The sequence below is a fragment of the Pezoporus flaviventris genome, unplaced genomic scaffold, assembly GCF_033815535.1.
Source record: "Pezoporus flaviventris isolate CSIRO_AGI_PZ_B2104156 unplaced genomic scaffold, CSIRO_AGI_Pfla_v1 ptg000002l, whole genome shotgun sequence".
Lineage (NCBI taxonomy): Eukaryota > Metazoa > Chordata > Aves > Psittaciformes > Psittacidae > Pezoporus > Pezoporus flaviventris.
Genome location: NW_026892550.1, coordinates 89,899,255 through 89,926,278, shown reverse-complemented (window position 1 = coordinate 89,926,278; position 27,024 = coordinate 89,899,255). Strand labels below are relative to the sequence as shown.

The 27,024-nt window shown below is 39.6% G+C and overlaps 1 protein-coding gene across 2 annotated transcripts in view; it reads left to right on the top strand.

Annotated features, from left to right (window-relative positions):
* The window catches only part of APPL2 (adaptor protein, phosphotyrosine interacting with PH domain and leucine zipper 2), a 35,938-nt gene that overhangs the window by 3,326 nt on the left and 5,588 nt on the right, over window positions 1–27,024 (top strand). Inside the window, exons 2-14 of one of the 2 annotated variants that reach the window (XM_061445025.1) lie at window positions 1,703–1,801; window positions 11,800–11,859; window positions 12,317–12,388; window positions 14,295–14,382; window positions 16,328–16,369; window positions 16,488–16,546; window positions 17,493–17,639; window positions 19,844–19,926; window positions 23,776–23,934; window positions 24,955–25,143; window positions 25,459–25,501; window positions 25,580–25,636; window positions 25,749–25,837. In XM_061445025.1, the coding sequence (XP_061301009.1) occupies window positions 1,703–1,801; window positions 11,800–11,859; window positions 12,317–12,388; window positions 14,295–14,382; window positions 16,328–16,369; window positions 16,488–16,546; window positions 17,493–17,639; window positions 19,844–19,926; window positions 23,776–23,934; window positions 24,955–25,143; window positions 25,459–25,501; window positions 25,580–25,636; window positions 25,749–25,837 (1,187 nt within the window). The remainder of the gene's footprint in view (window positions 1–1,702; window positions 1,802–11,799; window positions 11,860–12,316; window positions 12,389–14,294; window positions 14,383–16,327; window positions 16,370–16,487; window positions 16,547–17,492; window positions 17,640–19,843; window positions 19,927–23,775; window positions 23,935–24,954; window positions 25,144–25,458; window positions 25,502–25,579; window positions 25,637–25,748; window positions 25,838–27,024) is intronic. The other variant, XM_061445026.1, reaches the window with a different exon arrangement.

The following is a 27,024-nucleotide window of genomic DNA, read 5'->3' as shown; positions in this document are numbered from 1 at the left end:
TATTTAAACCCAGGTATTTTTTAAAAGCAATATGTTTTTAATTACTGAAATAATGGCTTAGTGTGGAAAACTCTCAAAATCATGCCACTGTCCATGTGTTCTGCACAAAGGTCCCTTGTAAGTGGGTTCTTAGTATCCATTTCATTGACTTGGCCTTCTGTCCATTCTTCATTCTTTACATTCTCTTTATTTGAAAACAGTACTTCATATTACATATCTCTTTGTATGCTAAGATCTCAGACTAGTCTCCCAAATGCACTGACTGCCAGTGTTTCTAAGGTAGGAAGTATTGTAGCAGCATAACATGTTAGCAGACTGAAATGTTGAGAGCTTTAGAGTTACTCAAAAGTATGGAAGTACTCGCGTGCAGTGTCTAGAACAGAACCCAATGGCTGACTCCCAAGTCATGACTTTTAACTGCTGAGCAACACTCATCTCTTAGCTTAGATCCTTCTTGGCAGAGACAAAATGATAGTTAATCATAGGCCAGGATTTTTTGAAGGATGCTTTGAGTTTTTCAGGACAAATATAAAGTCTGGGCAGAGTTTTGCAGGAAGAATAAATGGCTTGGGGAAGTACATATGCCTTCTGTTAAAGTTCCCCTGCTGTTTTAAGCTGTCTTAAATCTTGGAAATAAATTTCCCAGATTTGAACTTGGATGCTGCAGGTACATTAGAGATTCCTGTAATAGTAGGATAGATAAAGCACTTGCTCTGTGACAGGACTAATGTGATTATGAAAGTACTGGATTTTGTGTGCCCCTCACATAAGCAGATGAAACTGATTAATGTCATACAAGTTAGCTGTACAGCTGGAAAGACATCACTAGTTAGCATCAAATAGATCGGATTAACTAAAGTTAAGACTAAGGATGGATCATGACCTTGTTAAAGAGACAGCCTTCCCTCTTTCATTATTGTAATGATCTAGCAAGTTCTGGCACTCGTCATTATTCTGATTTGTTTCCCATCTCAAGAGCCGTGTCACTAACATAATTCTTTGTTCCTGATGATTCCACCAAAAAAAAAAAATGAAGGGAATTCATGTCTTGAAGATACACAAGTCATTATGCTCTTTTTCCCTGCTGTTTGCTGACAAGGATGAGCTAGCAGAATGGAGAAAGTGCGGGGTATCCCTGAACGGGTGTATGCTTCTGCACCTGTTGTTCAGAGAAACATGCAGTTGTTTGGGCCAATTACATCAGCTAGGTTTGGCAGTGTCCCTTTAAGAGTTGCTCAAGACAGTTGAGAGTGAATAATACTGTGTAAATTATCTCATGGAAAGGGGTGCTTTTAATGCACTCTGACATTAGAGAAGTAAAGTGAGCAAGCAGTGGTGTTTGACCCAGAGTCCTTAACGTGGTTTGTATTTCTATAGTCAGCAGGTAGATATTCAGGATTTTTTTACACTCCTAATTTTGTTGGAAGGAATGGCTATTAACTGGAGAAGCAAACTGGGAGTCAGGATTTGGCTGGAGCGTTTTATCACTTTGCTTCCTTATGCTTCAGTTTATCCATAATAGAAGGAATAATTTCTACATATTTTGAGATTCTGAATGAACAGAATTATGCAAAGTTTTAAAGACTTACTATTTCTGTTTGATTTGTATTTTTTTTGCTACCATCTATGTACAATTGTTTATGATTCTTTTTAATATTTTCACTCAGGACTAAAATCATTTGCTTTCTTTGTTTTGTTGAAGACTCGGTCTTTGCTCAGTGTATTTGAAGAAGATGCAGGAACCCTTACTGAATATACAAACCAGTTGCTTCAGGCAATGCAACGAGTCTATGGTGCTCAGGTAATTTGTCATTTGTATTTCTTTTGTTCGATGTGGAGAAGATAAATTGCTAGTATGATACTCTTATTTACATGGAGGTTGCCAAGTACCTGTACCTCTTGCGGTTAAGATGAGTTGCACAGGTGTTTTTGGTCTGATATCTCAGCCCTTTCTGCCTTGACATTCAGAAGAGTCATGCATGGAAAAAATCTTATTTTTTTGTCTGTCTCCAAACAATTAATGAAAGAAAAATTGTGATATGTCCTTACCTTCCCATACACTGGAAGGCCAGCCTTGACAAAATTGCTTGTCTGAATGTAGACACAATACACAGATAAGTATTAGTACTGACTTCAGGCATTTAACTTAGATGCTATGACTCACCATTTGGAAGGAACTGTCTATGTCTGTTGGTTACCAAGAATGTGTACACTCTAAGTCGTACTGAAGCCGAGTACCTGAAGTAGTCAGTGTGAAAAATACAGGAGCAGGAGCAGAGGGGAAAAAAAAACCCAAACCACTTTCTGAAGTATTTACATGACCTAGAGGACTAAATCCCTTTGAAAGTAAAACTTGTAAGGTAAATTATATCTAATGCTCTGAAAAATATTATTGTAAACCTGAGTGATTTTTCAGTGAAGCTAAGAACTAGGTATTTCAAAATACCCTGTCTAGGTCTTTAGAGATGTATACTATCTCATAGACTATTTTTTGCAGGTATTTATGTAAGTTAAATACCTGGGTTCCTTAGAAACAACAGCATTTTTATTCTTATACAAGTAAATCAAAGGACAAGGAGAGGTGAGAAGAAGAAGAATTTACTGGAAGACTTCAGTGCCCAATTCTTAGGTTATCAAGAATTAGTTGAGCTATAAAACTGTTGCAAGTGTATGTCCATTGGTGGGATTGTGCTTTTGGGTATTGGTAACATGACTTGGAAGAGACGTCTGTCCAGGATATCGCTACCCACACCCGAAAGATTTGGAGTGCTTCAGAGTTTTCATGTCCTGTGTTGTGTGCAAATGCAGAGCAATCAGAGCCTTACAACACATACTCAGAAGACAATACAGTGCGCATCCAGGGTCTGGAGAGGTGACATGGAATCAGCACTGAAAATCAGTGATGCGCATTTTGGTAGAGTCGCTGAGCTTTAAGAGTGGCAAGAGTGTGGGCGTGTTGGATTGTAGGAATCCGAGACCAAAGAACGGGTAGGATTGAAATGGATGAAAGAAGGAAATCAGAGGATAAATATGGTTTGATTACGAAGTGTCCAGTTTGTGGACTGCGTGCCCCTTTCCTCTGTTGATGCCTTTTTAGGATGGCATTTTAGGAAGTGGTTACTCTGGCCTGTAATTTGTGAAAAAATGCTTTGTTTGCTTCTGTTTGCCTCTTCCTTTTCATCTTGGTGTTTAGCCTTCTCCGCTTCTGTTGCCCTGCAGTTACTACATGTCCTCTTTTTTTCTCAGTGTCTCAGCGCATTTACCCATCTGTACTTTGCAGTCCTACTGAGTTTACTTCTTATTCCCAGCACTTCTTGGCCACTTTCTTCCTGCACATTTCCTCCTTTAGTCTGATCCAAATATTAGGTCACTTGTGAATATTGGATGTGTTCCTTGAAATACATCATCACAGTTTGATGCCATTTTGAGATGGGAGGTGCATAGTAGTTATTTAAAGTCAAGCTTTGTAAGGATGTGGAAGAGGGCACCCTGCACTACCACTGATCTACTGGTCAGTGTTGGGGACTTTACCAATGACACTCAACATTTAGTGTTCTTCATGGTGCTGCTTCTGCTATTTAAGTCTTTGGGAAACACTGTGTCTTGTGACTTCAGTTTGGCTTTATGTTCTCAGAATCCTGTAGTGGCACAAAAATGTCATTGCAGTAAGAAGAAAGCATTAAGTGTATCATATTAATTGTGTAAGCAGAAAAAAAAAAACCAGAAACTTTTTGTAATGCTTTAAAAAGTCTTTATTTTTGTATAGACCTAAAAGAATACACTGAAATCGGGACAAAATTCTGACTTTTTCTGAAATAAAAATGAAGATAAATATTTAATTCAGCCATATATAGTGGTTAATTCCCAAGAGAATGTTAGCCAACAGGCTAACATTGATTTCTGACTAATTTTACAGAGCTTTGCAAATATCAGTTTATGGTTTCCAGGAGCCATTTATGAATATTTCAAAGGAAGACACACTTTCCAACTGAATTAACAATTAATTTTTGAGAGGCACATGCTATATGATTGCACTTGCTGTAGAAAGAGAAGTGTAATGGTGAATTGCAGACTGAACATCAATGGAGAGTTAAGAGAAATCTATATCTAATATTTCTTTGCTGTCTAATCACAACCTGAAAGAACAACTTTTGCCGATGATTGTTTGTGTTCGTAGGAGATACGTTGTCTGGCCTCAACAGCAGTATGTTAGGAAGTACTTGCTACCAACTTTTTTCATTTTGAGACAGGGCAAGACTTAATAGTGTAAAAGTTGAGAGTATTGAGAAGGCAGGTTCTGAATATTTTTAATTTCCTGACTTAAAATTTGTCTTTGCAAAGTCATTGTCATCCCCTGCTCTAATTTCCTTACCCATAAAATAGGAAATACAGTTACTGACCTACTTTGAGGCAATGACTGTAAAAATTACTGGAATCACAGTTGTGGCAGTCAGACAAAACACCAGTGGGTTATACCAGTCCACAGTAATGAAAAAAAGATTTTCTGGGGTAGCTTACTAGAAGTTTAGTGTTCCTTGTGATGAAAACTCCGATTTTCCTGTAATTCAAGCCACTGTAGCTCATGATGAGATAACAATAGTTGATGATTCTGAATAGATGCAATGCAAAGTCTCAGGGGAATAGCAATTAGTACCAACTGCATGCTGTTAATTATCCATGTGGATACATGCATATATTTGTCCCAAAACACTGCTTTCTGTACAGAGCAGCAGTAAGCTTGCAAGTTGACAGCTTAAGCCGCTCTAAACACTTGGATCAGTGCCTTTGAAAGCAATGTGAGAAAGAGAAATTTCCACAGAGCTTTTTAAAACACTTGGAAAAGTAGGAACATTTTTGAACATTCCTCCCTCCCCCCCTTCAGTTTTTAAGCTATAGCTTTCTGCTAGGTGCTGGGAACCTGACTTTTCACACTTGCATGTATTTAAGCAGAGCTTCATTTTGCATGCCTCTAACTTTTTTTTATAAGAGTAGGGCAGTTGTTGGAATGGGTGTTCATTGGGATGGGCTTTAGTAAAAGGAAGTAGATGGAGTGACTTTGGAATGACTTGAAACTGCTTTTGTTCCAGGAGTGGAAGGTGGGATCTTGAGCATGGTATCACAGTGTGTAGCAGTGGATATGCTGCCTAGGCACCTGGAGCCAGTTCATGTGGAAGAGCTGGTAACACTGGGCTGCAGCTGTGTGATATACTGCTAGCAGATTGCCTTTGGGTGCAAAGCCCTTAATGTGTGACAAGCCCCTAGTTGCTGTGCAGGACCAGGACAGTGTTCTCGCCCCTTTGGGGGCCCACACCAGATGTACTGGGGTGGTGACTATTTTGCACATGGAGTTCTGTAGTGAAAAAGAGACTGCAGTGCTACAAGGCAGATGCAGTGTATGATGCTGCAATTAAGGAGAAGTCACAGGGACCAAATGTATGAGCTGTGCTCGAGGTGTAAGGTTTGATTGATCTGGCAAGCCTATGTGTGTAATTACAGTGAAGCATTTTTATATGTCTTCATCAAATAAACCACATCCGTGTGAGTACATATTGTACTTCCTGCTGTAGTTCTCTCATCTGTGCTATGGTTCCCTGAGGTAGTTACCACTTTAGTGGTCTTACAGAGGAAATCCGCCTTACAGAATTTATTCCCGTAGTCCTTCCTCGCAAGCAAGCCCTGATAATGCATCTGGCATTACTGCTGTCTTGAGTTCTGTGAATGATGAATTCATTGTTCTGGACATCTTATTACCTGAGAATAGGCAATGCAGCAAGCAGAAGCTGATAGAAAACTTCATTTACTTCAATTGCATGCTGAGGCTTTTGCAGTGATGTATGAGCAAAGTGTGCCCAGTTCACATTTCTGATTTCCCACTGCCATAGCGAACTATTTTCAGAGCTTTGCCATCATCTCCAGTTCTCCATCACACTATAGAACTGGCTCAGCTGCGATCTCCACTTGAAATAAAATGCCATTTGGAAACTCAAGAGACTGTTGTGTCTCTACTGACTATTACAAGGGATAAACAGTTAAGTAGGTTAGAGGAAAATAAGATGCAGTATTTTGTCATTGGAAAGAGGTTTCATCTCATGATTCCTGACAAACCTGTCTAGGTACTAGAGCAGTGATGGCAAAAGAGGAATAAAAAGAAATTATGTTGCCTTTACCAGTATATCCAGAGAGAGAACAGCATGGGAATTGTGAAGTGTAGTTCTGTTCAGCATATTTGTCCCTATGAACAGTCGTCTTGTGATTCCAGCGTCACAGGGGGGCAAAGCTGCAACAGCCTCTGGGGCTCACTGCCTCTTTATGTCCAGACTTCCAAGGAAATGCTTTACAATTATGGAATAGTCTTGGGTAATCTGCACCATATTACATGGATATCAGGACAGCTTGAATCTGTCCAGGACTATTTTAGGTGGTGATTAACACCAGTGTTACTTCTCTTCCCATATTCATGAAATCTCATGACTTTATTTTTTCTGCAGTACTGCTTGTTTCATCTTCCTGTGTATTGACTACCCTAGGCTGTAGCTAGGTGTCAAGGTCTCTAGGGCACACATGGATTTTATTATTATGTTGCATAGCTAACCCCAAGTGTTCAGACTTCTTCAATTAGTTCTTGCTAAACTAACAAGTAAACACTGATAGTTTTTCTTTTAATTGCTTTCTTTTCACATCTGAGGGAACAATTGCGTTATCTTTTCAAATTATAAAATATTTTTCCCAAAACCTCACGAAACAATACATTTTAAGTTAGCATTTTTGTAAACTTTAAGTTCCACTGTATAGGAAAAAACGCAGTAAGTTACAGTTGTCAGCACTGGCTTCTCTGAAGCACTGTATATATTACTGTTCAATGCTCATTGTAATTTTGCACCCTATACCTTTGCACTTCCCGAGGCATATTCACCATATGCTGCTAACAGAGGTAAGCAGAGCATTATCACATGAGAACTAATGTATTTACAAAGCCATGGGAGTTGTTTTTAATACTGGTGATGAAGTTGTCACCACGCCTGGAAGCGAGTTTATGTTGCACTAAGCAGGATCTGGAGATTTGAGTACTACAAGGGGGCATAAATGTTTGGATGCTCTGCTGTTAGTAATTGTTTTCCAGGAAACTGAAGAGATTCTTTCCCTACTGAAACAACCATCCTACTATAGCTGCTTTTGCTGTTTTACAGCAGAGTTTTGACTAGTATCTTCTATTTCTTGAAGCTCGTAGCTGATCCTTGCTGAACTGTTCACATTTGTGAGGACTGAATGCCATGCTGTGAATCAGCAGCAGGGCAAGCCATATGTTAGCTTCATCTTATAAAGTGCTAGGCAGCCTGAGCACCCTGGTGAGACTTAGCTTCTTTCAACCTTGAGTTCATGTTTCCAAGCCATTTAATATGCAAACCTAAGCCTGTAGGACTGTAATATTTACTAGGTTGCTGAAGAATTCTATGACACGCATGTGTAGACAAGCTTCATAAAAGTAGATAAGCTTCATAAAACTGTTGTATCAAGACCCAGTTCTTTCTGTGCTGTGTCTGGTTTTGGAGGTAAATGTGTTTCCTAGTTCTGAAATGATGAGAAGGCTGCAACTACCTCTTTCAGCCACATGCAGTTTTCTCATTTATGGGGCATTTAGCTTTCCCAGATGCAAGCCCAATTTTACTACATACCATTCTGCATGTACAGTGCATGAATAAATACCTTTGCCAGTATCTTGCTTATTTATGTGAAGACAACTTTGTCAGTTCTGTGCCCTGGTTACTAGCAGAGTTTTTAAAATGCCAACTTTAGCCAGAGTGGGAAAGTAGCTTTGCAGGAAGCTTCATTATATTGGGATTGGAAATGGACATGTTGGAATAGTTGTCTGTCTTTAGATGTTAATTTATAGGCTCAACTTAATCCTTTACATGCCCTCAAATCTGGAGTCTGTTAGGTGACTGTCTACAGAAATCTCTTTGGACTTAAGTGTACTAGCCCTCAGTTTATTTTGGAAAAATACAAAGAAAGACCCTAAAAAGGGATGGACTGCCTCACACATAAATGATTAATAGCATGGAAATTTTATTAGGAACAAGTTATAGAAAAATTATACTCTCTTCTGATGATATGAACAGCTTGTTGAATAAAGGTCATAATGAAAAAGGTGAAATTGGCCCAGAAAAATCACATGCCTTTGTTCTGGCACTAGATCAGAAAATAACAGTTGGACATTTTCTTGCCGACTTATGTGGAGGCAGGGTAAGGTACTGAACTTAAGAATTAAGCAATGTGTTTTAATATGCTGGTTTTTAATTTCTGGTAGATTAATGCTATATTCCAGACATCACTTCCATTACCTTATCTATATGAACTGGTATTAGTGAACTTTATAAAAATTTATTCTTAGGGCTAGGTTAAAAAAGAAAAGCCGGCACATCTGTAATCATAACTGATTGCTTGATACTTGTTTGCATACAATCCTTCCTTCCTTCCTTCCTTCCTTCCTTCCTTCTGGTACACTTTTTTACAGTAATGCTGCAACAGTGTTTTCCCGGTTAGGGAAAATCATCTAATGAAAATTAATGTATTTGTGAGGCCTGGTACTAGTTAATTTTGCCTTCATATAGACTACTTGGATTTCTGTTCAGGATTTTACCGAGTTTCTGCCTGATATATCACCGCCTCAGAAGCTCTTCTGCTGCATAAATGCTTGATGAATTCTGAAGTGTTAAGGTAATGTGGAAGAGATGTGGAGCAGACAGTCAGGATTGCACTGTATTTTTTCTTTTGTTGTGGTATACTGAATTTCAGTCTCTTTAGGACAAGAGAATTGAATGTTGCCATATTCCATGGGAAAATGGCTTGTAAGTAGATTAAAACCTGTTAAAATAATTTGCCTAGGTTAAATGGATCTGTCTGAACCAATGCAAATAACTTTTTTAAGTCTTGGGACTGATTAGTAGTGGGAGGGAGGGGAGAAAGCTGATTAGGAAGAAATGAGAGGAGGATTAAGCCAAACTTTCCCAGATTTCCCAGTGTGCTTAGCAATGCAATATTACTACTAGGTCAGCAGAGCACTTTGCCTGCTTCCTGTTCCTTATGCAATGTGGCTGTTTCAGTTTGCTAGCTTAATCTGATTTGTTTACAGCTGTTGGTATGTGTGCTTGGTTTTTGTTTTGTTTTGTGTGTTTTCCTAGTGATACAATGAATGATTTTGTACTTCTAATGGGAGCAAAGGCTGGCAGAGGTTGGGAGGGAAGATGAAGGACTCAGATTAACTCTTCCGTATTGGCAGGGACTGAGTAACAAGTTTGTTTGTGGTGTTCTGTCAAAAAGAACCAAGCCTTTAAATGAAAAATGTGACCTGTTGGCATCAATGGGATATCAGTGAAGTGTGGAGCTGTTGTCCCAAAATCCCTAAGTAAATCTTGTGTCAGGCCCTTCCCTTACTTTGTTCCGTACCCAGAGTAGCATGCTTTGAATGTCTGCTTGGGGTCTATGTGTGATTCTTGTCACCTAATCATACACTTGATATAATGTTGTTAACTTACACCTCTTTGCACTGCCCATCTTTGAACTGTCCCACACAGATGAATAATGATACTCTTTATTACTCCTTGGATATCGGGTGAGGAAATTGAGGATCTGATAGTCTTTAAAAACAAATTGGTATGAGCTTTGAGAATGGCTAATACAAAGGAATAGGATGCCTTTGGTGTCAGCCCATTATTCTAACTCTTCTTTTACTGTTAGCAAGCTTAAAGCAGAAGCATTTTTTTTCGGATTCAGAACAGACCACACAGTTGCAGACTTTACAGGAATAAGTCAACTGAAAAAAAAAAAGAAAAAAAGAGGCGTGTTTCTAATACTCACTTTATTTCAAAAGATTTATCTTGCCGTGACCCAGCTGTACAACTGACAGGTGTCTTCACAATTGTTGTATGAAGACTTGGTCTTCTTTCAGGCCTTGCTCAGCTCTGTCTTTGAGATTGTGTTTGTGAAAGAGATCCCGGGTCTGAGGACCCCTGCTTATTTTTGTGATCTTAAATTCATCTTCAGACCACCTACAGGCATACAAAGAAACAAGCCCTACAGATGTCATCTGTCTGCATGCAAGGAGTCTCATCCTTCCCATCATCAGGTCATTGCTTGCTACCTCCCACTTTGAAGGTGCAAAGTCTCTCAGGTGTTCTTACAGCCTCGAAGCGTATAGGTCAGGCACATTCCTATCCTTGCCTGAGCCATTAACAAGGTTTGTTACCTTATTATAAGGCACAGCATCCTTTTCCATTCATGGGCTTGGAAATACTTAAATGCCAAGTGTTTGCATACAGCCTTTTTCACAAGAAAAACTACACAATCTGCACAACAAACTTGCAACTCTTACATGAGACCTTGGCATTATTATTTTATGTAAGTGCTCATTAGTAATTGGTCTGAGACAAGAAACAAGACTAATCCATCACTGTGAGGTGGGGACAGTCATGGGGTGCACATGATCTGAGTTTGGACCCAGATTAACTCGGTTCTGAGCCCTTGTTTGTACCTTGGAAGGCCTCTGCTCTCCCATCTCCCATAGTGTTTTAAGATGGTCAGAATGAGCTCACTCATCTTTTCCTGCCCTGTGTTCACATACAACTGCTGTTACCTAGGCTGTGGCTATGTCTCTGTTCTTTCTGAGCACTTGGGCTCACTTAAGACGCTGGCTAAATGTTTAGGCCTTGCTCTCTATAGTAACCCTTCTTCCAGGTACACCAAGGTGGTGCAGAAGCACCAGGCTGTAATGCAGTATGTCAGAGGTGGCTTCAGGCCAAAGTTAAGTGTGTTTGAGAATCTCTGGCCCAGATAACTAACTGCCATGCTCCACTTGCTCAGGACGACAAGGGACATTAAGAGAACACATAAACTCTGTCCCAGTTTTAATGGTTTTCTGTGCCAACCCCAGCATAAAAGGTGCTATTAAAGCAGCTCAGAGATTGCTCTGAGTTATACAGACTGCTAATGGCCTTTTGTATTTGGAGAGAGGAACAGATAATGTTAAGGTGTAAAATTAAATTAGAAGTGATTTTGTGAATTCCTGTGGAAGAAAAGGTTCTGACAGGTGTTAAGACAGATCCCAGTTCCCCCCTTTGCTTTTTTCTTTTATTCCAGTTCTAAGTAATTGATAACAAATTGGGGACAGAGGACTTGACATACTAGTGTTAGGAATACTCTGATTAAAGAGTGACATATCCAAATCCTTGTCTGTTTTTTCCAGCTCTTAAGCAAAATTAAATACCTTCCCTACAAGTCTTTCTTTACATAAGCATATCTTGAGGATGTATATACTGTCATTGGCAAGTTTAGCCATGAGAATACAGAACTATGTGCTGTTCTGTAGTCCTGTGTCAACTTAAAACACTGTCATTACATCAGTAGATTCCCTGAGTATGCATGTATTATATAAAGGCACATCTACTTGTTCTCTTCATTGCTGTAGATTTGGGGGAAAGTTGGTTAACCAACATGAAACATTTTTATGCTGCTATAACAGCTGACATGTTTGAGGTTGTTCTAGTTTTGTTATTTTGGTAGGTGGGAGGAAACCCAAAACTAAATCCCAAATCCTACCTCTAAATAAAGTAGTTGAACTGAAATTGTGTGTTTAGGTTTGAAACATACCTGTCACTGCTGCTTCTCTATGCAGGTGTTTTGGGACTAGTTTTCATACAGCTGAATCCTTGTGTAAGTAGTTGCAGATTCATTCAGGAAGCTGGTAGTTACAGCAGAGCTAAAGACCTTTCATTATTTCTACTAACATGTCACTTCTGTTTGCAGAATGAAATGTGTCTTGCCACACAACAGCTTTCAAAGCAGCTCCTTGCCTATGAAAAGCAGGTATGTTCAACATATGACTTTGATTTCTTTTCTGCCTCAGCACTTGCAAAGAAGTCTGTGTAAATAGTGTGGTTTCCAGAAGAGTTTAGGGCATTTGCTTTACTTGGTTTCATGTGAAGGCAGCTGTAAAATTGCCCAGGATGTTCAGGGAAGTTATGGCACTTCTGAGAATCTTAAAAAAAGGTGCAAAATGCGCATTACTAAATTTATGAAGTTGCAAACCTGTTTGTTCCCATTGTGTGACTGTGACTTTAAAATGAGTACAATAAGGATTAAACATGCTGTCCAAAATCCAGTCATTTAAAACAGGAGGAGCAGGGTAAAAGAATATTTGAGTTGCTGTTTTCTGTATAGCTTTATCATTTATTGCATTTTGTAGGAGTATGTGTAGTAAAACACGTCGTATTTTATACTCATTTTACTGTTTTATGGACCAAATGCGTGTTTCTATTTTCAGCATTTTGCCTTAGGTAAAGGAGATGAAGAAGTGATATCCACCCTTCATTACTTTTCAAAAGTTGTGGATGAGGTAATTTGAATTGCCAATATTCTATTTCTACAATATAGAATACTAGTGGATTTTCTTTTGATCTTCAGCATTTTGCTTCTGAGCCTTTCCACTGAAGGCTAGGTTGTGCCTGGGTTTTATAGAATCATCTAATTGGGGATGAGGAAGTTTAATATCACCCTTCTATAATGGTAAGATGCGTTTCTGTGGCTTTGTCCCATATGCTGTCCTCAGAGCAAAGGTGAACTTCCTAAATAGGGAAATAGAAAAGAGGCTGAAACAGGACATGTCATCTAGTCTGGGGCCATTTTTTATTTAATTCCATTTTAAAATGACATTTATATATTTAAGTTTTAAACACTGCAGTTTGAGACAAAGCTTGACAAGGATCGGTGCAGAGCAGCAGTGAACTAGTAAAGTTGCAATTTAGTTGCTATGAGTGCAGAACATAGAGGTGTCTAGGGGAGGCTGCAGGAATGCCTGCTGGAGGCAGGTTAGGTCCTACAGCTGCATGCACCCAGCACTTCTACTTCCTGTAGGTTGCTGCCAAGTACTGGGAGTCTTCCTAAATGCTTTTGTTAAGACCTGCCCATGTAACATTTCAATATAGTCTTAGTATGTAGGTCCTTATTGCTTAAGTATCATTTGTCACATCACTCTCTCTATTGTGAGCAGGGCTGTGCCATCAGAAAAGTGTTCTTATTAGTCTACTGTGGGGCAAAAAGTAAGTTAAAAACTGTAGAGCCCATGGATAATTCTCAACAAGATAGTGAGAAGAATTCCTAAGGCTTCTCCAACTGCGCATGGGCTCTTGGGGGATACTTGGAAAGAGCATTTGTTGTCACAAGTCTTGTACTTGTCTATATGAACTATGAATACATCAAAACAAGAAGTTTCTCTTTCCCAGGCACAAGAGAACCATTCCATTTGGGAGCAGAAAGCTGAGAGCATATCTGTTCAGTTCTGTTGGTTACATTTTCCCTCACAAGAACCTGCTCCATTCCTCAGCCTGCTTTTCTGTGTGTTAGCTGCCCCCATACCAGTTTCTCAGTTTTCTGTTCTACAGGCATTGAATTGCCCTCATTTAGTTTTGTAGCATCTAGTGGGAAATAATGACTTCTTCCTTACCCACATAACCCTGTCTAGAGGACTAGTAGCATATCATGTCAGCCTGTTGCACACTCCTAGTTTGTAGTATGAGTTGCTCTAGCAGCGTGACTGTTAGTTATCCTGCCTGAACCCATCTGATATTCTTAGCAGTCCACTGCTGATGTGAGAGCCTTGCCTTCATACTAAACAGAATCACATGAGTGCTTTAAAATATATCTCGGTGTGCTTAATTTTAGAGAACAACACTTGCAAAAACAGGAACAGGAAACTGCTCAAAAGGTGAAATATTTGGGATCTTTCATTGTGGTTACCCCTTGTTGTGATTGTGTCCTGGGTAACTCTTATGAATGGAAAGAGATTCTAGTCATGGCAGTGGGACTGTAACTCTGTGGTATGAAGGCTAACAAAAACTGGTTAACAAAGGCTACTTAAAGTTTAAATCCTGTTGAGTTAAGCATTAGAATTAACGGCTAAGTGAACTGCCCTAATACAGTATGTGAGAATTGAAAAGAACCTTGGAAAACACCAGGCAGGAATTAAGCATTTAGGGGAAAATCCCAGTTTCTGTTGGATATCTTGAGAGATGTATTTTAAACACTGAAGTACATTGGAAGTACATGGGCAGGTGTCCCTGCCCATGGCAGAGGGGGTTGGAACTAGATGATCTTAAGGTCCTTTCCAGCCCTAACTATTCTATGATTCTGTATCCTTTTTTTGTCTCTGGACACAAATGGCAGGCCGTAGAATGCAGTTATTTTTTAAAATTATGAATTTATTTACACTGTGTCTTAGGGCATGCCTTTATTCTCTGTTTTAGCTCAATATTCTTCATTCTGAACTGGCAAAACAGCTTGCAGATACAATGGTTCTCCCAATAATACAATTTCGGGAGAAGGATCTCACAGGTAAATTTTATTCTAAGCTTTATTTTTCCTCCTGTGTTCCTTCTTGCTTATTGCATACTAACCTGAGACATAATGCCATGTAATCTTTTGTTCTGTGTTGAACAGAAAAGTTTTGGTTTTACTTTTTAGTTTCCGCTACAGAATTTCTTTGATGGGTATGTGCTGTTACTCGGGCATAAACACTGCAAGCTCACCACGTTTTATGCGTTGTATGGTGCAAGTTTGAAAATACACAGTTTTTTTCTTTGCTGGGTCACTCTGCTTTTACACTGGTATAATTTCAGTGAAGTCATTGGTGTTATGATTGCCTAAAGAAGGGAAATTCAGAAGGGCATCTGGCTTGCAAACAGTGGTTGTCTCACTTCAGAAGTTTGAGTTTGTTTGAAAAGTACAAACAGGAATGTTTTTTTTTGACTTGAGAGTATAATCTATTCCTGTCCTTCTAAGGAATCAGTCCTCTCTAAATCCTTGCCAGCCAAGGGTGATTCCATGTAACCTGATTACACAAACTTGGAAATTCATATAGCAAAGCAATAATGCAAACATGTGATGTCATTTGAAAAGTTCATATTCAAGGTCAAGGACACTCTAACCTATGCATGCAACAGAAACATGAGTTTTAAATTTTAACTGCAGGTTTTTGGTTTTGTTTTGTGTTTGCCTTTTTTTAAGCCCACTTCTCATCTTGCTAATCTCAGTGCTGTTTATGTACTTATTAAAGACATCATTTTGATGGGAGACAAAACAACTACAGCAGAATAATGACTGGTTTAGGTTCCTTGCATCACAGCATCTCATTTGAAATTGTGAAGACATCGAGGTGTCTCTATTAATGGATATCTGGTTTATCATAGAATGTCAAATACAAATCAGGATTTGGATGGTAAGATCTTGGATCTGTAAACACTTTCCCACATCTTTAATGTGGCTTCACTGATATAGTGATTATGCTGCCATGTTTCTGGATTCTGCCCCCTGGTTAATAAAAGAAGACATAAAAAGAAAGTGCAAGTGAAGCTTGCAATTAAAATTTCATCATAGGATTAAACAAGCAAGCAAGGAAGACTAACAGTGTTCCTGTTTTTACTTTTGGTCTGGTTATGTCTATGTGTTGATTTCTGTAGAAACATCTAGGTACAAGTTAGTCGGTCCTGGAAAGAATTTCTGTCTTTCTGCATCAGTCATGAGGAAGTGTTCTGGGAGAAAAGGGAGGAGTGAAGGTGAATAATGAGTAGGTTGTGGCAGATAATCAGAGACCCTGATGATATCCTGCAATTTCCCCTTTTTCTTTTCAAAGCTGCATAATGTCTGTTCTTGTGAATGTGCTTTCTTTGTAGCTTTTTGAGAAGGTCTTTGCCAGTTGCAGCATACATACGGGTGCTGAGAGAGCTTGTGCCCAACATGTGTGAAAGTTGAGTTACCTGTGTCAGAGACTCAGTGTTTGCAATGTAAGCATCATAGCCAGCAGTCATATGTGTTAGATGCATGTTTCTTTCCACAGAGGAATTTAGCACAAAATGTTACATGTTGATGAAGATGTACAGGAAAAGTGCTTAGTTCATGTGTCTCTGGGACAATAGATTTCCCAGTGTCACGTAAGGATCATCAGGAAGATACTCAGAACTGGCAATCTTTATGATAGCAGTGTTCCTTTTGTCATAACAAACATATGGTGCTGCTTTGGGTACATTTCACTGGCAGATAAACAGTCTTTTTCATAGAGATAACTTGCTCAATCAGGTAAACTTGGCTTTTACTTTGCTATCTGCCTGTTTATTTCTCTAGCAGCTGAATTGGTTTATCACTACCAAGACAGGAACAACCTGTGCATCTCTGCTGTGAAAGGATTGGAGTGATTTAGCCATTAAATGTGCCACAAATGGTCTCAGTGGAACAAGGTTTTTACAGCTGGTTTTACTTTGAATATTTGATTTCTGTTTTCCAGAAGTAAGCACTTTGAAGGATCTTTTTGGCCTTGCTAGCAACGGTATGTTTCCCTGTTTTGTTTGTTTCTAATGGTGGGCACCTGTTATATCACAGAAACCATTTGAAACTGTGCATACACACATCACATTTCTAAAAAAAATAATATTCCTTGTCTACAGAACATGACGTGTCCATGGCAAAGTATAGCAGGTTACCGAAAAGGAAAGAAAATGAAAAGGTAACAAACGTGAAAGGGAAGAGGAAAAGTTTCCATCAGCCGTTCCGTCTGCATCATTGTTCACTTGGGCGTTTCAGAGAGTTCATCAGTTAAACTGGCAGTAGTTCAAGAGTACTTGTGATTTGGTTCCCAAGCAGACACAGAGTTTTTAAACCGCAATTCAACAAAGTTATGCCTGTTTTCTCCAAGTTAGGCAATGATCAGGTATTGTGCTGAACTAGAGCCCTTCAGATCCAGGAGAGCTCTTCAGACAGAGGCAGTCCAAATGGCTATAAATAGATTTGCGTAGGCCTACTGTTGTACAGCATATGTGATGACGCTGAATCTCTGGGTACAATTCATTGTGAACTGTCGTGAAGCCTTGTGTCTGCTGTTTCCCATCTACCTTCCTGATGGAATTTTTTATATCAATTGTCATTCCACTTACAGTACATAATTCTGTTGGTGGCATTGTTTTACATTTCTTCTTCTTTGCCCTCTGGACCACCATTCCAAAATATATCCCTGTATGCCAAAACGTGTGTGATTTGCTCTATCCTAAGAGAGCATCAGTTCTGCATGGGGGTCCTTTAAAGGAAGTGATTTACAAAACAGAATGTGATATATCATATTGCAAATTATTAATCCCTGAATTCTGCATCTGTAGGCTTGTGTTGTGATCTCACCTGCAAATGAATCTATTGCACTGAGATCAGACACAGAATTTTAGTTGTGGTAGTTACATAGTTTATAGTCACAGGAACTCCCCAGATGCTTAAGTATCTTGCCAGAGAAGGGCTTGAAGTACTTGCTTTGAGTTTTGGGTTTACTTTCTTAGTTTCTCCGCCATCATTTCAATGCGGAGAAGTTCTGTAATAAGAGTTGTTTAAAGACAATTTGAAAATAATCTGTAAATGTATCCATATGCACAATAACACTGTCAGCCTTGTTATCCATTTTTATTCAGCTTAAGGCAGAAGTGGCAAAAGAAGTGGCAAATGCAAGAAGAAAGCAGCATCTTTCATCTCTGCAATATTACTGTGCCCTGAATGCTCTGCAGTACAGGAAGAGAGTGGCAATGATGGAACCTATGCTAGGATATACTAGAGGACAGGTATGGACAGGAAAGTGTCTGTACGTCTTGGACACCTCCGTGGGAAGGGTAAAACATTGTAGTCCTGGAATTTTGTTTTTTTCTTCTTTTGAGAACTTACACACCGTACCGGCGGAGGGAAAAACATTTATTCAGCTTGCCTGGATGCTAACAACTGATTTTGTTTGTGGGAGATAGTCGAATGCTTAGATATTAAGAAAAGACACCAATGAAAAAAACCCCAGTACGCTTAAATGCAAAATCAGCCTGGGCTTAATTTTTTTTCACAGCTAAGCTATCAGTGCAGCAGCATTTGCTTCCACTGTTTACTCTGTCTGCACAAACTCTCCTATGTAGCAGTTCCCTTCCCAGCACATAATGTTCAGCATACTGATGAGGAGTGTGCACGGTAGGGAACAGAGCATGCTCTGGAGAACTGGAATGACAGAACAGTAGAGTGGATTGAGTATAAGGCTGGCAAATCCTCTTTCTAATCTTTATTCTGCCAGCAATTTCATAGAGTGCTTCTCAGCTCTGTAAAGTGCCTAATACTAATAATGTCATTCTCCAGGATGTTAGGAGACATCCTAGTATTTTCAAAGCACTTGATTCCAATTACCACCCATTTTAATGGTGTGTTGTGCATCGACATTGATAAAAGAAAGTTGGGAAAATGAGAATTGGGCTATGAAAACGAAAACTGGATGCAGTGCTCTGTTTGAGATTGTAGTGTGGGTCATCATCTCCATTGTCCTGTGTCTTTTGCAGATCATGTGACCCATATAAAATAGGTAATAAATGAGAATTCGGTCACTTTCCCGATCACGGGAGTACACACTGCTTCTCAGCTCTAATTACAGTAAGCGGAACAACTGCATTAGCTTCCTTTACTGGAAGCCAAATAGAACTCACCTGGCAAAACTGCCATATCTGAGTGCTTTATACAGGAAGCGCTTGGGTCATCATGAGAATGACTGAGTAGCTAGAAGCCAGTTGATACGGATGCTTCAATACCACAAACTGCCCTTTAGGCTGAGTATGTGTTTTTTTTATTAATTACTCAAAACATGTCTAATATTTCACCTTCCCAATGAAAGCAGATCATAAAGAATTTTTGGAAGAAGCAGTGGCTAATACAGGGTTTATTTGACTGAAAACTGACATCAACATCTAAGGTAGGCGTGTCAGTCTATCATCAGTGAATTTAAAGTTCTTCCCTCCTGAAGTAGACTTCTGAAATAGAATAGGTAAACCATTCTTTAAGAGAGCATGGTTTCTCTCCTTTGTATGTAAAGGGAGTCTGGTCAGTAACGTGGTTGTCAGAATCTGAGTTCCAGGTAAAAGGAATCCAGAGTCCGAAGGCTAGGGGAAAGGAACAGAATCACAAATAAAATTGAATGAAATGGCTAATATATTGCTTAACAACCAAGAATTTGTTTTTATATCTCTTTCCAGAGTAGTTCACCGATTTTATTGTTTTAAGCTAATTAATTGCAAACATGCATTAGCCATGTCCATGTTTCACACAGTTGCCAGTAGGCCCTAATGATGACTGTGTGCCCCACAGAAGGTTACCCAAGGTCAAGTCTACACTGAGTGCTGCTGCTGCATGCCTGCAGAGCCTTACCAGCTAAGTGAATTCATCTTCTGTCCTAAAATGTGCATTTTGGCCTTAGTAGCTTTTTATAGCCCCTTCAGTAGAACAAAATCCATGGCAAATCTCTAGTTGACATAAGTGATTGTCCTGGAGGCTTCTGATGGCACAGCTACACTTTATCACTTTCCTGACTGACAATTGCCTTAGCACTGTTAAAATTTCCAGGTTGGAGCTGGTAGTCCAGGTTGAACAAATAAATCTAATGGATGGCTTGTGCCTCATTCTGTTTGATATGGTGGCACTGCACGCAGTGGCTTACAACATCACTAGACCCAATTCTGCCCAGTGCCGGTGTGGGAGAAGACTGCCTCTTCCCTTGTTGCAGATACTTAGCAAGTTTGTTAGAAACATATCTGTCAGCAGCCAGTAGCTTATGTGTGTGTGAGGGTGGAAAGTTGCAAAAGTGAAAAATGCAAAGAAAGCAATGCAGCTGCTTTGACCGTGTGTTTGAGCACCAGCCAAAAGCATCAGTCATGATGGGATCATTGTTAACTCAGTCCTCACAATCTGGTATTTGTATGCCAAAGCCAAGATAACTTCTAGTGTCCATTTTTGTTGTATTTTTCAGATCAACTTTTTTAAGAAAGGAGCAGAGATGTTTTCCAAAAGAATGGACAGCTTTTTGTCATCTGTTTCGGACATGGTTCAAAGGTAATGCAGTACATTTGCTTCCTCTTGTCATTCTGTTGATTTCTGAGTAATAGCACTCTAACCTTCAGCATGTAACAGGGTGCCTTCCTTAAGAGATTCCTACCATGTTTGCATTACACTGTTGGGCATATTTTGCTGAAGCAGCAAGTGGAAAGGAAGTATGCTTGTACATGCAAAGGAAAATGCTGTCAGTGCACTACAGAGAGTGTTTGTACAGTATAGTCAGGAACTATATACTGTAAAGTGTTCATATGTTTTCTTACATCCCTGTGTCTCAACCTGGACACAAAAGCATCCAATTTGGGCTTGAAATGAGTTAGCAGAATTAATACATTAGAGCTGAAGTCCATTCTGAGTTACTTGCTGGCTCTTCTGTAATAATACTGTAACAATAATCCATTAACATCTCGAATAAGGATTTAGAGCCTGTAGTGTGTGATGTTGTAGCTGCACAAGGCAAACAAAACTCCTTGTCCTAGAGAGCCGTATCCATTGCATCCAGTACCAGTCCACTGATTTCAGCCTTCTCTGGCTAAGTTTTCAATAAACTGACCCACTTTTGTACTCCCTATTTCTTACTCTTACCCCCATCTTCTACTTATAGTGAAGACTGACCTTTGCTTTGTGATTAAGTCCCTGTAAACATAAACTTTAAAGTATAATCATATTAGAACATTCATCATTTATTTTAAATCAGCTGAAACACTGGACTGAGTCCTTCACATTATTGCTTCATTCCTTTCATATTGGACTGTAGCTAAATCATTACTTATTCTGACTCTGGTGGCATTTTGAATAACGCATACTTGTTAATTTGAGAACAGAGTTATAAGTAATTGTTCTGCGTAGTAGATTCTTTCACTAAATGATTCTTTACTTCCTGTACCTTTATATTTACTTATGTATCTTTTCACCCTCACTCCTGAAATAAATCCGTCTGCAGCATTTGTATAGGCTGGAGGACAGATTTAAACTCCCTTGAAATAGTGCCCTTTATTTAGTAAGGCTAGAGCATCTTGCTTGTGTCTTACAGGCACAGTGAGGATCCTGTCACTGGATCCTCACCTTAGAATGAGCTTTTGGACTTTTCCAAAGAGTCCAAAGGATTTGAATTCTGGATAGTACATGGTAGTAACTGGAAGCAAAAATATGCTGCTCAGTTGTTTTTCTGAGTCTGTATTTTATGTCTGCCATACAGCAAAGCTTGAAAGTACGAATCAAATGTAACTAGTACAGGAGTGTGATGTCTGTGGAAAAACTGGAAGAGAAGCTTGCAGAATTCTGAATGACACTCTGTAGCTTGGCAGTTACTAACACACAACATGGCTTCATGATTTAAGATTATGCAATCACTGAAAAACTGTGCAGCCCACTCTTCTACTTCCTTAGTGTTGGGGATCACAAGGACGCAGTGAGTCAGATCTGCTTGCTAATCAGGCTAAAGGGGTTTTATTTGTCAGATTTGTTTTCTTGGAACCACAAACTGATGAGACATATTGTGCAGGTACAGAATTCCAGCAGCGATGTAGTCTTGCCTGTATTTAAGCTGATTGAAACCTGAGTCTCATATTTAACAGTATTTTCATTTATGCTGTGAGTATTGCAAACAGTGTAAAAGCACGTAAGAGAATACAGATAACCAGAATATTCTCAGTAACCAAGTGGTCTGTTTGCCACAAATGCATAGAACTTTGGAATTATCAAGTTTTCTGTCCTTCTACCTCGGAGATGAGACTATCTCTCCTCTTGGAGAGATGGGAGAAACATGCCTTAGGAAGAATAATCCAGTCTTTGGAACCATGAAGATGCTAAGGGCAGTTTTATTGGAAGCAGTTTGTGGTGCAATGAAAATGTCTGATTGGAAGATTCATTGAAGTAGCCCCTATATAAGAAACTGCCAGCACTGTTCGATTTTATTTCAAAGTGGAATTTAAATAATTCTTATTCTGGCAGTTAATGATAACGTTGAAAAAGCACTAGCTTACAAAATATGGGCTAATTTAATTCAGATCTAATGATACTACTCAGCCTTTATAACTCAGCCTCTCATATGACTTGGCTAGACGCACACAGCTGTTCTCATTTTGGAGGTGATGTGGGAGCTTAGGAAGTCTCAGCTTTCTCAACATGCAGAAAAGTTGGAAGTAAGCTAATGTGAAACAGACAGCATGATGCAAAACCCCTTCTCCTGGGCCAGTCAGATACTGTTTAGTGCTGATTTAAATGCATCGCTGTGTCTCTAGGTTACTTCAGCAGTTACAGGATATCACCAACATCTACAAAAGACTGGTGTGAAGACCAGGGAAGAAATATACGTACTTGTCTTGTACTTTTCCCACAGGCTTTTTGCCACTGTCAGAGACAGGACTACATTGCCTGCGTTACATGCTTGCGTTATTCAAAAGGTTTAACCACTTGGATAGGAAGTAGGGATAAAATTGCTTATTGCATAGGTGCAAGTATTAGGGACTTTTGAACGTATGCAATGTCAAGTATTCTTATTTTCCCACCCCATGAGTTTTGCCAGGAGCCTGGATACAGTTAATAACTCCTCGAGTTTGGAAAAGTTAATTAAGAAATCAAATATTTGCTAGTATTGTTTCTCTGAAAGTCAGAGAACAGCTGCTGTGGTGTGGAACTCAAGAGGTTATATAGTCCATTCCGTTGTCGAGAGCAGGGTCGGCTACAGCAGTGCTCAGCACCGTGTCTGGTCAAATTCTGAGCATCACTCTCTGTCTCCCTCTTGTGCACAGTGCGCACAGTATGTGGTTGCAGCTAGTGCCCATTGTCTCTCATCCTATCACTGTGTATTCCAGTAAGGGTCTAGCTACTACCCCTCCTATCAGGTTAAGCTAGCAGTGAGACACACCCCCCCCACACCCCTCCCTTAGATTTAATTTCATGAGGCTGATAAGTAATTCTGGCAGCTTCTTCTCAGTCAATGTGTTCTGGCCTCCTGGCCATCTTGGTGGCTCTTGACTTCTGTCTTTTCTGTGCTGGGGCACCAAAACAAGACAGTGCCTCTGCTGGAGTTTCACCAGTGCTGAATGGGTGGGAATAATTCCTTCCTTTGACCTGCTGGCTATGCTCTTGCTCATGCAGCCCTGGATGCGGCTGTCCTGTTTTTGCCACAAGGGCATGGTGCTAGCTCATGTTTAACTTGTCCTCTGGGACCCGCAGGTCCTTTGCAAGTTATTTTCTGTTGATACCTCCCATCCTTTACAGTTGCATGGGTTTATTCCATCCCAGCAGGGCCTTACCCCTTTCTGAACTCCATGAGGCTCCTATCTGCCCATTTCTGCAGCATGTCAAGGTTTTTCTGAACAGCAGCCCTTCAATCTACCATGTCTGCAATCAGTCTTCCCAATTTGTTGTCATCTGCTTGTGTGGGTTGTCCAGCTCCTATTAAAGACTGCAAACATGCAAGCCTCAGTATTGACCCATGAGGAACATCACTAATAGCTGGGTACTGGTTGGGCTTCATCTTACTGATTACAACCCCATGAGCTATGTAGCCCAGATGTGTTTTCTACCTATCTTGTAGTACACCAATTTGTGTACTGTAAGGATACTATGGGAGACTGTGTCAGGGGTCTTCCTGAAATCAAATGGAAATGGCATCCACTGCTCTTCTCCCATCCACCAAGCTAGTCGGTGCATCACAGATGGCAATTAGGATGGTCAGGCTTGATTTGCACTTGGTAAATCTGCACTGGCTGTTGCCTTTGCAAAGGTTTTGTATCTCAACTGGTATTTTTGTTCATTTTGACGTACAGATGTTGCTGTATCCTGGTATAAATTGACTAATGATGGCTTTGGTTTTCTCGTTGTGTTGGTTTTTTTTTCCAGCATACAGGGAGAGCTGGAAGCTGAAGCTGAAAAAATGAGGGTATCCCAACAGGATTTAATTGCAGTTAATGAATCCGTTTACACCCCAGATTCTGATGTAACTTCACCTGCTATCAACAGAAATCTTATCCAGAAGGCTGGCTACCTTAATCTTAGAAAGTAAGAACTCTTGCTACTCACTAGTTAGTTTAGTTTCTAATTAGCTGCTACATTTTTTGGTTATAAAGACTCCTCAGGTAATGATGTTTGAAGCTCCTGAATCACTGTGGTAGTTGTACTCTTTGGCTCCTAAGTATCTCTGTCATCTTTGGAAATGGGATTTAGAAGCTAAATTATAGATATTTGGGACTGTTTTCCTGAAAATAGAGTTTATTTCTTGTTGAATTCACCTATAGGGGTGATTCTCTGCATTGAAGTGTTCCCAGTTCTTAGGGCTAAAGAAAACAGTGTTTACAGAAATAAACAGTTACATTTTGTAGTTAATACATGTGTTCATAAACAATCTCTTTTACATAAATAAAATCTCTATTGACAATGCAAATGCATAACTTTGAATGTGTACCATACGTGGAGTTACTTCTCCAGATTTTCCAGATCTTCCGTCAGCTTCCTCAGGAGCTATGTATAGTGGTAGCATATAGTAACCCTCTTTATGTTTAAATATCAGTTTATTTTATTTGACTAGTAATTTTTTTGTGTGTGTGAGTAGACATTTATTAATTTCTCATAGCATTCTAAGAGCTGGAGTACAACATAATAGGGCTCCATAGGTAGGAAGATGATGGACTCAGAGATACTACTTGTAGAAGATTCTTCTTGTAATGATGACTTTTTGTGCTGAAATTGCTCAGGCTGCTCTTCAGACTGAATTATTTTTTCTTATCCAGCTTAATAGTATTTCATGTCAGTTACTCAGTTCTTCTGCTCCTTAACTAGGAGGTACTGAATGTTGTTAACTTTGGATGTTAGGAGTTAGTTTACTTTTCCAGCTTTCATTAAGGATTAGTCTCTGCTAAGAAGAGGTGAGGTGCTGCTTTTACTTAAGAGATTCATCATAAAAAAAAATCTTAGTGTTGGACATAGAGTTCAGATTAATGTCAGGATATGTTTGTGGTTTCACATATGTCTGGAGTGATTTCTAAATAATAATGAGTCTTTATCACTGCATCTTCTCTTTAGTAAAACAGGTCTGGTGACTACAACTTGGGAAAGGCTGTATTTCTTCACTCAAGGTGGCAACTTGATGTGTCAGCCAAGGGGAGCAGTAGCTGGAGGATTGATTCAGGACCTGGACAACTGCTCTGTTATGGCTGTAGACTGCGAAGACAGAAGATACTGCTTTCAGATTACCACTCCTACAGGCAAAGCGTATGAGACAGGTTTTATTTGAGGACAGCCAGTCACACCTACATGTTCAGCTGCTGTTTCATATAAAACATGCTTGCTATAATAGTAAGCCTTTTTGGGTTTCCAGAAGGGTGTTTCCAAATTAAAAGCATGTTCCTGCCCATCCTCCCCCACAACTGCCTGAAACAGCATATGCAGTATCCTTTAGCTGGAGCTTATTCCTGATTTTTGTTCTTTTGATGGTTGATCCAAAGCTTGGTGACATTATTGTAAGACCTGGAGTCAAACAGTCCTGGTGTCCGCTGTTAGCACTGATACACTGTGTTTATATTTTAGGGGTATAACCCTTCAAGCAGAAAGCAAGAAAGAATACGAGGAGGTAAAAATATTTTTTTTAATGTTGTTATTCTTGTATACAAGTGAGCTTGAAGAGTTTAATGTCATCTTTCTCTTCCAGTGGATATGTGCCATCAACAACATCTCCAGACAGATCTATCTCACTGACAATCCAGAGGTGGGAGCTTGTTTCCGTCTTTTGGTCCGTTCCTTCCAACATGCTTTCCCATTGTTCTTTATATGTCAATGTAAAGTAGGTGTGTCAAAGAGCTGTTGTCTTGTTTCCATAGGCAGCTGCAATCAAGTTAAATCAGACAGCTCTACAAGCAGTGACTCCCATTACCAGCTTTGGGAAGAAACAGGAAGTTCGCCACCCCAGGTAACTTTCTCACTTGCACAGCCTAATGACTGTGTACTCATTAGTTCCCTTTCTACAGGGCAAAAGGCACCCAGTAGAAAGCCTTGTGTAGGCCCTGGCTTTACAAGCCTGTGTGCTCCAGCAAATTCCTCTGCTTCTGATGTTTCCTTACTGCTGAAAGCTAAATGTTAAGAGATGCTGCATGTTGAAGGTACCGTTTATTGCTCTGCATCACAGCTTTGACAATTCTTGTGGTTGCCAGCAGGATTTTGCTGTTTCTTCAGGAACAAACACAATGCTTTAGTTGTAAGTGCTTTGCTGTAAGAGGATGACTTGTAATACAAGTAATGCAGCAGTCCCCAGTATAAGTATATTCTTCTGCAGTGCCTCAAGAAGTTCCTGTCAGTCTGTCACAGCAATATGCCTTACACTGTTATCAGAGTAATTCCTGTTGTTCTCTTCTGCTCATTCAGCAGTAACCCTCCCAGCAATAACCCTGGGGAACCAGTAAAGCTCCCCTCCTTCAAAAATTGTTAATAATGTTTTAGGATATTCAAAATATGTATTTTATGTATCATTTATTTGTGTCCACGTGATCACAGCATCTTGTTCAGTGGGAAATCTCCAGACTTCATCATCAGAAATAGCTTTCAGTCGCAGCGCTGGACTGAAATCCAGCTCTCAAAAGTGATGTGACAAATAGGGCAAGTTTGTGTTACACTGACTTCAACATGGAAAGAATTCTTTGCAAGTTTTGGTAGAAAATTGTAAATTTTTACTTCAGATATTTACTTCTAGAAATGCAAACCTTTTCCAGCTCTTTTGCCTCTCTCAGGCCAGTGCCTTTGCTATGATTTATCATTCTCTTTATTATGATTGCTTACAGATTCCAAAGATTCTCTGTATCCAGGGGAATGCTAGTCAATTTCTTTCTAATTTTATTCACAGTGCAGCTCCTCTATTTATAAATAGAGGAGTATTGCCATCTATTTCACTGGGAAAAGGAAATAGCTGTTTCACTGACAGCTAATCTCCAGAGTCACTTCTACATCTGTATGCAACCAGAAAGAGACAGAAAACTTTCTAGAAATAGGATAAACCTAGTGCACCAGTGTAGCAATGTGTATAGGTAAGCCTTCTGTAACTGTGGGAAACTTGGAATTTCATTCTCTTTGAGAAAAGATGCCGGAAGAAATCAGCCCCAGTGT